We start from the raw sequence: 11,305 nt of genomic DNA, 5'->3' as shown, positions 1-11,305 counted from the left end.
AGGGGTGGGGATAAAGGAAAGAGAGCAGTGAAGGGACAATAAAGGTATGCATATTTTTCTGTCTTTCCTCTTTTCTTCACCTTAAGTTAGGCTCTTTTCTTCTTGATACCTAGTATAAAGTCCACCATTTAATAGGTATTCAATAAATATTTGTGAACGAATGAATCATTCAATCAATATTGGTGCTGAAACACCAGGGAAGAAGAGATGATGAACTGGCATATATCGAGAACCATGTCTATGTCAGGTATAGTGTTAAGCCTTTTGTGAAAGAGTAATATGGAATCAACTCCTCTATCTCAGCAGATCTGCAGGTATAAAATGTATATATGGTGACCTGTGGGAAGCGGAGCTTGAATGACACAGGTCAGCCTTATCTTTTGAATGTATACCTTTATCTTGTGGGTTGCTCAATGTATTTCATTTTACTATAGAAACAGGAAAAGGTCGTCAACTTTTTCAAGCAAAATTTCTTTTCATATCTGGGAAACTGGAATTCCTTTTTTATATCTTTATTATCTCTCTGATGTTCTCTTGCTCCCTGGCCAAGCCCTTCCAAACAGCTTCGGTTAGTATATTATTGAGATGTTAGAGGTTTAAAATAAATCAGTATTAAATGATAGGATTTTAAGGGAAGACTAAATTATGTATTCATTAGAATCATAATTTTGTTGCTAAAACATATTCGTGATGGTATAACAGAAACAGCATCTTAGCCTGAAGTGTTGAGGATAATCCTAAGATTAGGGAATGATTAGTTTGTTCTTAATCATGAGCATAAGAGAATGACTCAAACGCTGCTGTTTGATCTATCTGTACTTACATTTCTTCTTAATTTAAAATTTTTCTCTCCTAGTATTCTTTAGACCCAACATTGGTTGTTTCGACCATTTCTACAATATTTCTATTTGTTTTCCATCCTTTCTACGGTGCCATTTAAAAAATATATCTTAAAGCAATGAAACATTGTTATTGAGCCAGTACCACAGTCCATGCAGCTTAATAATATGGAGAGCAAAAAAAAAAGCCTCTCAATTTTTTTTTTAATATTACACGACCCTAGATTTTTTTTTCCCGGGAAAACGTGCCACAAAGTTTGCAAGAAAGAGCTTTTGAGGCGGAGTCCTGGGTGCTTAGGTCCCTTCCATTGGTTCGGCTTGGTGACCACGCCCCCGGCCCCGCCTCTTGAGCGGAAGAGCCAATTGGGCCGCGAGTTGTGGTTTAAACCGGGAGTGCGCCGCGTCCGTTCACCGCCGCCTTAGATGAATGTGGCTGTTGGAAGCTGCGTGAGTGAACGGGAGGGTCGCGGCTGGTTAGGTGAGCCTGGTCGGGTGGGGAAGGAGGCGGGCTGGGGCTAGGCTGGGGCTGGGGCTGAAGCTGGGGCTGGGGTTGGGGTTGGGGGACTGCCTGGGGCGTAGGTGGCTCCGAGCCCGTTTGAGCGCGGTCTCGGACTGCGAACTGGACCCTTGGCAATTCTCTGGAGTGCCAGCCCCAAACCGCCTGCTCCTCGGGTCCTTAGAGCCTCTGACTCAGGCTGAAAGATTTGAGAGCTGAATTAAGTACTTTTTGGCTCACGCCCGTGACTGTCCCTCTGTTTAGTTCTTGTTTTTGTGTGGACATCCCTAGGATAGAAACTTTGGTATGTTGCTATACCTTTGCTTTTCCCACCTTACCCAGTATTTAATATGTATTTCTCATTCTTAGAATAATCCAGAATGGCTACTGTAATCTATGTTGATAAGGAAAATGGAGAACCAGGCACCCGTGTGGCTGCTAAGAATGGGCTGAAGTTGGAGTCTGGACCTTGTAAGTACACAAGGCTGCAGTCGGATACACTGGTATTGCGTACGTGGCCTGGAGCTGGACGAGACATTTAGTGTACTTTTTGAGCAGTTGGAGTCAAGTCTGTTATTGGTCCTTTTTCATTTTCAGTATCTTAATGGGATGATTTAAGGGAGTACTGAATCTCAGCTATTAGGCCTATCAGAGCCATACCACTACCAATAATGGGGGGTGGGTTTGGGGGTGAGAGTTAGGTCAAGTTTACATACACAGTATTCAAGTTGTACAGGTATTTTGCTGCTGGAATATTCTTATAGTAAGACTTTTTCTTCAGCAGTCAAAGCCTTAGATGGAAGATCGCAAGTTTCAACACCACGTTTTGGCAAAACGTTCGATGCTCCACCAGCCTTACCTAAAGCTACAAGAAAGGCTTTGGGAAACGTCAACAGAGCTACAGAAAAGTCTGTAAAGACCAAGGGACCCCTCAAACAAAAACAGCCAAACTTTTCTGCCAAAAAGGTAAGTATTGGCTATAAAGACACTGTTTAAACACGTAAGCACTTTTGATTCTTAAATAAATGACGATTGGCATCATCCTACACAGCTTTCTTCCCTCTGAGTAGAAGGGAAATAGAGGTTAGCAAGCAGAGTAGTGGAGGAAACTCAGATTGTCCTTGTGGACCTCTTGGTGCCTTGAGATTGGAAATCTCAGATGCAGCTAATGCATATTTGTCCCTCACCTGTCCTTAACTAGTGTCTTAAAACTGATTGGTGGTATCTACTTAGATTCGTACTGAGAGAGGGTGCCTTAAGAGGTTCTGTTGCTGCTATAATAGCACAGGTGTTGCCATTCTCCACCTAGCCTTCCAGGGCAAGCAGCAGTTTGTTAGGTGACAATTTGCTAGCATGTTGATGTTTGTGTGAGTGTGGGTCACAAGCTACAGGTCTGTGTATCCCAGACTGAGAGCACTTTGCTGTGAAAGATGACGTTAGCATGAGGATTAACACTTTATTTGAATAACTGTTTTGTTTAATTTGCATTAGGAAACAACTGGTTAATTACATGTAGTGCAACTTAGGACAAAGATGTCTTTTTAAAAAAGTGAATTAACTTAAAAATATTAAATACAGGAATTGCAAAGATATGGCAAAAACAATGAGACACAGAACGGAAGTGTGAGAACCCCATAGGGAGTTCTAGGCATGCATACGTGAGGTGAGATAAATCAGGAATATGCCGGCTTCCATTGTAGCACCCTTCTGTAGTAGACTGTAGTAGACCTGTCAACTCCAGACTAGGAGATCGCCCATGGTGTTTTTCTCAAGTCCTTGACAATGTCTTGCTGCCTCTTACTCAGTGTATTTGAGGAACACAAACTTGTTTTTAATATTAACCAAGCACATAATTAGGTAACACTTGCGGGAAAATCACACTCCTATAAGCCAAAAATGGCTTTGATGATTAGCTACTATCCTGGGTGATTCATGCCCGTTTTCTCCTCTGTTAGGTTGAATAATTGCATTGATTAGGTCTGAATTAACTGCATTCTTGATAACTTATGCTGACAGGTGCTGGTACTTAAAATTTCAGATTTTAACTTTTGAGTCATGCTACTCGAATTACATTTGAATCATATTATTTGAAGTATATTTAAGTGTAATTATGAAAACTAAGGATTATGGCTTCTTAGAAGGCAGCATGAAATTGACAAATTTAAAAACTAATCAGCTAATGAGACTTCCACTCTCACTAACCCATATTTTCTTTGACTGTTCTAGATGACTGAGAAGACTGTTAAAACAAAAAGCTCTGTTCCTGCCTCAGATGATGCTTATCCAGAAATAGAAAAATTCTTTCCCTTCAATCCTCTAGGTAGTATCTTTTGTAATTGCAAAAAGTGCTTTTGGCCTTTAGTTTCTTAGTATTCAGCTCAGCTGTAACTTGATATGAATATAATATATGACCAAAAACTATAATGAGACTGTCTGAATCTGGGTTGTTTTGGACAAATGTACTTGCTGATGGAATTATTTGCAAGGTATCATCTTAGATCAGGAGGGGAATAGGAACAAAGATATAGAAGACATTGTTCCAGTCTGTAAAAGCTTATCACCTAGAGGAGGTAAGATGTATTCATGAATATTGAGTAAGTCCCATTGTGGACAGTTTTTCTCACAAGCCTTTTAGAAAGTGAGCTTTATGGCAAGTTGAGCAATGCCTGAGAGTGCTTTGGTAGGATTATTTCTTTGGTTAGAAAAATCTACATAAGACAGTGAAGACGTGTTTTTCAAATTTCTTCAACCTGCTACATGTATATGAAGTATTTTCTGTTTTGGAAACAGCTTTTCCAGCTTGAATTTACTCAACCATTTGAGGAGAAGCCACTGTGTGTCAGGCATCGCTAGGTGCTGGACACACTGTTTAACAAGATGGGCCCTGCCTGTGGGAGCCCACAATTTGAAGGGAAAGTCAGATGCTGGACAAGTCATCTCACTGTGAGTGTGAGCCAGAAAAAAGAGCATTGTAGGTCAAAGTGGTGCAAAGATCCTGAGGTAGGAAAAGGGACTGAAGTGGTTTCTAGGAAAAATACAGGCAGAGTGAAGGGGAGGATACAGGTGAGGTGTGGGGGCAGATCAGGGAGGGCCTTACAGATTTCTGAGCTGGATCTTTTACCCTTTTATTTAGCCAAAGAGGTCATGTAGTTATTCTTTTACTAATTTGCATTCAGATTTTTCTGGCTTTTAGAAACTACAAATATTTCTACGACTAGTATTCTTGAAATGGTCTCGTTGCAAGTTTGTGAGTACATCAGGAGGGAAACTGAGAAGGATTGCTGGATTCGAGGGTTTGTGTGATTAAGTTTTAAAATTATAAAATGTGGTGCATCCGTGCTAATAATTATCATTCAGCCATTGGGGAAAATGAGGTAGATTTATGCATATTGATCAAGAATGAAGACCACAATATCCTGTGTTAGAGGAAAGAGATATTGCTAAGTGGCCCTTCAGAATAGTGTAAATTGTTAAATCCATCTACAGTGGATGAAGATGTCTGCTTCCTCCATGTTCACTAACTATCAATGTTTTAAAACTCTAATCTTTATCAGAAAAGAAATATTTCATTGTTTCAGATTTGTGTGGTGAGCATATTTGATTATTGGCTGCTTAGTTTTTCTTTTATTAACTTCCTGTTTGTGTTTTTCTTTGATTAAAGAGCTCTCTGTAGATAAAATTAGCTCCCCTTATATTGCAGACTTCTTTCCTCTGGAGTCTTTTGTCTGTTTATTATTTCCTTTACAATTCAGTGGTTTTAAGCTAAGTAGTCACATATCATTCAATTCTTTCTTGACTTCTGGGTTTTACCAGACTTGAAAAAGAGCAGACTAATTCTTGAGTACTTAGGCTTTAGAGAACTTTCATACCTAAGGACAAAGATTTAGAAATTAAAACTGAAAAACTTAAGATATTCACTAAGTAATCACATTACATTAATGTAAATTTTTTTTAACATAAAATATTTGTTTTGGAAAAGTTTTGAGAAGAATGTCATGGTTTATATTTTTGAAAAATATATGAAGAAAACCTGACCTCACAAAGATATGTTTTTAATAGTCTTTTCAGATAAGCGTGCATAGTTTTCTTTGCCACTACACTAAAACCCCACAAGTGACTGTTTCTGAATATATAATTGCAGTGTGGAATCTGAAACCATATCAATGAGCATTTTGTATCTTGACAGTAAAATCCATTGGTCTGTTTTGCACCTGGAATGTATCTTTTATTCTTGCATCTATCTTGCATTGATCATTCAGAAATATTGATTCACTGAGATATGTAGATACCCATATGTTGAGATGCTTTATTATACAATATCAAAAGCACATTAGTATCACAACTGATCTCATCAAAAAAGTCTAAAGCACCTGTCAAGCTAATGACTGCAGATAAGTTTTCCAGAATTCCTTTTTTTGGCCAGACGCAGTGGCTCATGCCTGTAATTGCAGCACTTTGGGAGGCAAGGCTGGCAGATCCCCTGAGGTCAGGAGTTAAAGACCAGCCTGGCCAACATGGTGAAACCCCATCTCTACTAAAAGTACAAAAATTATCCGGGCGTGGTGGGCGCGCCTGTAATCCCAGCTACTTGGCAGACTGAGGCAGGAGAATTGCTTGAACCCGGGAGGCGGAGGTTGCAGTGAACGGAGATCGTGCCACTGCACTGCAGCCTGGGTGAAAGAGTGAGACTCTGTCTCAGAAAAAAAAATTCATTTTTTTGTTTTTGACAAAATTTTGACATTTTATATTCTGCCATTGGTAACAAAGCCTGTCAGTTTTCCTTGAGGTGATAGATTTCTTTCATGCCTTTGAGAAAAAGTGTGACAGGCATCCAGGTCTGAGTGACCATGGGATTTCTTGCAGTTGTTAATTCAAGTAAAAACAGTATTCCAGGAAAAAGTTCTCTAGTTTTAGCTTGCAACTCAGACAAATCCTTTTGCTTTGAGATAATTATATTTTGGTGTGCAGTGGAAGTGCTTTATGGCATACTTCTCATTTTATCACACAGAACATTAAAAAGACATCTTCTCAAGGATGGAGAGCTAATAAAATTAATATTTTCTACTGCATATGGTGAAGTGACATTAAGTGAAACTGGCTTTTGTTTTTTTTTTTTTTTTTTTTGAGACGGAGTCTTGCTGTGTCGCCCAGGCTGGAGTTCAGTGGCCAGATCTCAGCTCACTGCAAGCTCCGCCTCCCGGGTTTATGCCATTCTCCTGCCTCAGCCTCCCGAGTAGCTGGGACTACAGGCGCCCGTCACCTTGCCCGTCTAGTTTTTTGTATTTTTTTTTAGTAGAGACGGGGTTTCACCCGGTCAGCCAGGATGGTCTCGATCTCCTGACCTCGTGATCTGCCCGTCTTGGCCTCCCAAACTGCTGGGATTACAGGCTTGAGCCACTGCACCCGGCCGAAACTGGCATTTTTAAATTACAAGTGCAGAAAGATGCAGAACATAGAGACTGCTCATATGGTTTACTGTCACTGCCTTGATTTGTGTTGAGGCACCAGCAGCTTTATCCACCATTGCCTTGGTACCATCATTACAAATGTCAACCCAGTGGGAAAAGTTGTGAATATTGTCATGAAAATAGTTTTGACCTCATGGACCCCCTGAAAGTGTCTCAGACCACAAGGAGTCTACAGCCCACACTGAGAACTGCTGCCCTGACAGAAACACTTTCTCTCTGTAACAGACTTTGAGAGTTTTGACCTGCCTGAAGAGCACCAGATTGCGCACCTCCCCTTGAGTGGAGTGCCTCTCATGATCCTTGACGAGGAGAGAGAGCTTGAAAAGCTGTTTCAGCTGGGCCCCCCTTCACCTGTGAAGATGCCCTCTCCACCATGGGAATCCGGTAAGTGAGCAAGTGCCTTTCTAGAAGGGCTGCAAACAATTTGTTTCATAACACTTCCATTACCGTGGGAACAAAGTTGTGCGGGAGGTGAGCCTGTCCTCATTTCTGTCCTTCAAATGACAAGGATAAGGTTTCAGAAAAATAAACTATTCTCAATTGGTATTGCTTTTTAGTCCCAAATGCCCCAGTAAAATTGTTATTCTGGAAACTGGATAGTCTTAGTTACAGCCAAAAGATTAATTCTCCCTTACATCTTCTTAGGCTGTAAGTTGAAGCATATATAATAAACTTGTTGGAATGATGATTCCATATTATATCCAAAGCTAATATAAGATCAAAACACCTGTGCTGTAGCATAGACTGACAATAATTTCTTACTGCAGAAGGTTTGAGGTCTTTGAACTGGTAGTCAAAGCCATCATTATGTTTTCTGTTTGTTCTGATGTGGGATAATTTGTGCTAATAAGTTACATTAGTGAGACTGTTAGCTCTTACTTTGGTCTCTAAGAGATTCAGATACTTCTAAGACTTACTTCCTAATGAAAGTCAATTCTGGGGCCACAGACATATTCCAAAAAGTGTGTGTCAGGAGGGGATGGAGGTGATTGATCAGACAAAGGGAAAAACATGAGTTTTTGACAGCTGATATCTATGTTGGTATGGACAATGACTCAACGATTTGCAGAAATTTAATAAGAGATTCCTGTTTTCTAGATCTGTTGCAGTCTCCTTCAAGCATTCTGTCGACCCTGGATGTTGAATTGCCACCTGTTTGCTGTGACATAGATATTTAAATTGCTTAGTGCTTCAGAGTTTGTGTGTATTTGTATTAATAAAGCATTCCTTAACAGATTCTTCCAAGTATTGTGTTTGCTTTTCTGTGGAGTTTACTTAAAACAATATGAAAGCTAGCTGAGGTGTTTAACAAAGAGTCTATAATGTGACAATAGAGATTTGTCTGATTTCTAAAAACTTAAATCCTTTTGGTTTAACAGCTTATTTTAGAAGCCACCACTGTTTTTCCTGAAAAGTATAACCTCTCAATGTATACTTTATTGATTTTTTTGCGGCCATTAAGTAATGACAGTTATTAGATCTCTTAATTAGAAGAGCTCTTTCCAACTCATTAAGTATCTATTGCTAGGCATTCTTTATTGCTGATTTGCCTTAGTTTCTAATGACTTTAATACTCAGTATTGAAAGGCTCTAAATCTGAGAATTCAACCTCCTTGGGATCTTCAATTAGGTTCCTTGAAGATCACTGGAGATAATTTACTGATAGTAAGGTCTACACTCCACCTATAGGAAACTGTATTTAGTTATTTACCTTGTATTGGACGTGAGTATTAGAGAAGCATTATTGTGTTTAATGTTTGACACTGTTTTCCAGATAAGATAATGAAGCTCAGAAGTTCATTGATTTGTCAAAGATGTGAAGAGCTAGAAAATGATAGAGCTGGTATTTTGATCTCAGTTCTGAGGTTGGAATCAAAATAGAGATGGCAAATGGTTGCTCATAGGTTTTATCTTATTTTTTTTTTGAGGGAGGGGGTAGATATTTTAAAAACCTTAATCATTTCCACTATTTAAAATGCTAGTGTTTCACCAATCTGGCTTTGGAGAGTTCTTGAAAAGAGATATGTTGCCGGGCGCGGTGGCTCAAGCCTGTAATCCCAGCACTTTGGGAGGCCGAGACGGGTGGATCACGAGGTCAGGAGATCGAGACCATCCTGGCTAACACGGTGAAACCCCGTCTCTACTAAAAAATACAAAAAATTAGCCGGGCGAGATGGCGGGCGCCTGTAGTCCCAGCTACTCGGGAGGCTGAGGCAGGAGAATGGTGTAAACCCGGGAGGCGGAGCTTGCAGTGAGCTGAGATCTGGCCACTGCACTCCAGCCTGGGAGACAGAGCGAGACTCCGTCTCAAAAAAAAAAAAAAAAAAAAGAAAAGAGATATGTCCATAGTAGACCCTATTTTTGTCACTTGCTGGGGTTGGAGGTGGATTGCTGCTGCTGCCTTTTGGGTGGAGTGTAGGCTTTCTATCCCACAGACCCTGCCTTAAATGGCCTTAGTGAGAACTGAAATGATCCTTTTACTTTTTGTGTCTCTTCTCAGACCTAGCCTACTTAACTAACTTGACTTGCTCAGACCTAGCCTACTTAACTAACTTGACTTGCTTGGGCCATGTAGTCACCTGAATTTGACCCTTGCTTGATGCTAAGTTATATAAGAAGTCTTTCCCTTGATACATCAGTAGCTTCTATGGTCAAGTTAGAATGTGAACCCTTTGGCATTGTTACTGAAGGAAGTTGAAGGATATTAGGCATGAAATACTAAGAACACCCACAACTGCTTATCCTGGTTTTAAAACTGTTTACCTTCTAAATATAACTGAATCAGTGTGACTTTCTGGAATTAGTAGAAAGGCAGACTTCTAGGAGAAGATAATACCATAAGACTACTAGGGCATTTGGCTTTAGGGGAGAGTTAGATTTAGCATCCTCAGGTAAAATAGGACTGCTAGGAAAAGCAAAGTATAGGTTGGACACAGTGGCTCACACTGGTAATCTCAGCACTTGAGAGTGTGGGGCGAGAGGACTGCTTGATCCCAGGAGCTCGATATCAACCTGGGCCATGTAGTAAGACCCTTGTCTCTAAAAAAATTAATTAGTGGGGTGTGGAGGCACATACCTGTAGTCCTAGTCTCAGGAGGTTGAGGCAGGAGGATCGCTCGAGCCCAGGAGGTCAAGCTTACAACTTGAGTGGCTATAATGCCACTGTAATCCAGCCTGGGTGGTAGAGTGAGACACTCTCAAAAACAACAAAAAAAGCAAAGTATAGTTCTGAATGGCTTTCATACTCTGCAACACAAACTGAAGCTTTGGAAAATTGTCTTTTGTGGTAGAGGGAACCAAGGGCTGGGAGCAAGGAGACTAGTCAGTCGCTTACCAATTAATTGCTGTCCTCTGGGTCACGACTAAGTATGGAGGGATCTGATCTTTTCATCTGCTGTTAATCAGATTGCAGTGTGCATAATGTGTGTTGAGACAGAACTTTCAGCAGATGCTCCTCCATTAATACAGATAATTTGCATCTTGTGGGGGTTGTTGCTATTTTGTTAAGTTCTGATACTTTGATACTTTTTGAAATAAGGCAGACTTTATTCATACCTTTACAACTCTGTAATCCTTCTACCTTTCTCTACACCACCTTTGAGACTGCCTCTCAGGATCCTGTACCTTCTTAGAGTAGGAGCTAACAGTCAGGAATGCCATTATCTTGCTACCATTTCTTCTTTTTTACCACAAGTTGTATTTTCCTACTTCTTTGCATGCCAGCCGTGGATTTTACCTTTTTTCATGCTGGGTGTTTTTACAATTCTATTACTATTCTTAACCTTTGTTCTGGAGTATGGGTAAGGTACCTAGAAGCAATTTGATTCATTTGAGACTTGCCTTTAAGGTTAGGCATCACCAGAGCAGCATTTAGCCCAGGGCTAATTTCCCTCTGCTACTGAAGTGCCAGACGCTTAGGACTCTGCTGCTCCCTGAATTATGAGGTTTGCCTGTCTAGCTGGTGGGAGAAGACACTATTCCCAGCCCTGTGTGGGCTTCAGGAATTCTTCCCTTGATCTTTTCAGCTTGTTTTCTCATGCATGTATGGATCAGCGCCCTTCTGAATATTACAGGGAGACCCTCTACAAATTTCCAGGGTTCTCTCTGTGTAGCTCTCTCCTCTCCAGTGCTCTGCTCTGCAAACTTGGCCTGCCTTGGCCTGACTCTCTGCTCTGTCTCTTCAACTCAGGAAATTCACTGGGCTCTGCCTGCCTCCCTCCCTTCCCTACTCTGAGGCCTGGAAACTCAAAAGTAGCCAGTGAGGACAGTCATCAGCCTCACCTCACTTATCTCACATTCCTCAGGCATCGCGGTTTTTCGTCGCCTGATGTCTGCTGTTTGGGAAGCCCTTGTTTCATATATTTTGTCTTGTGTTTTAGTTTCAGGCAGGAGAGTAAATCTGGTCCCTGTTACTCCATCTTGGTTGCCTTTGAAAGTTCCTTCCAAGTACTCCTTTTTTTTGAGATGGAGTCTCGCTGGGTCACCCAGGCTGGAGTGCAGTG

At 40.8% G+C, this 11,305-nt stretch overlaps 1 protein-coding gene across 4 annotated transcripts; it reads left to right on the top strand.

Annotated features, from left to right (window-relative positions):
• Positions 1–1,209: 1,209 nt before the first annotated feature.
• Positions 1,210–8,040, top strand: PTTG1 (PTTG1 regulator of sister chromatid separation, securin). 4 transcript variants are annotated; one of them, XM_023218768.2, is made up of 6 exons: positions 1,210–1,286; positions 1,705–1,806; positions 2,120–2,301; positions 3,562–3,655; positions 7,029–7,187; positions 7,902–8,040. In XM_023218768.2, the coding sequence occupies exons 2-6, from the start codon at positions 1,716–1,718 to the stop codon at positions 7,979–7,981; spliced, it is 606 nt and encodes a 201-aa protein (XP_023074536.1). In that variant the 5' UTR covers positions 1,210–1,286; positions 1,705–1,715; the 3' UTR covers positions 7,982–8,040. The 4 variants fall into 4 exon arrangements, with proteins under 4 accessions (XP_023074536.1, XP_023074533.1, XP_023074535.1 ...); XM_023218765.3 differs by having other exon boundaries at positions 2,117–2,301; XM_023218767.2 differs by having other exon boundaries at positions 1,211–1,317.
• Positions 8,041–11,305: the final 3,265 nt, after the last annotated feature.

This window comes from Piliocolobus tephrosceles, chromosome 4 (genome assembly GCF_002776525.5).
Source record: "Piliocolobus tephrosceles isolate RC106 chromosome 4, ASM277652v3, whole genome shotgun sequence".
Lineage (NCBI taxonomy): Eukaryota > Metazoa > Chordata > Mammalia > Primates > Cercopithecidae > Piliocolobus > Piliocolobus tephrosceles.
Note: the sequence above shows the minus strand (reverse complement) of the source record. Positions and strands in the feature narration are given on the sequence as shown.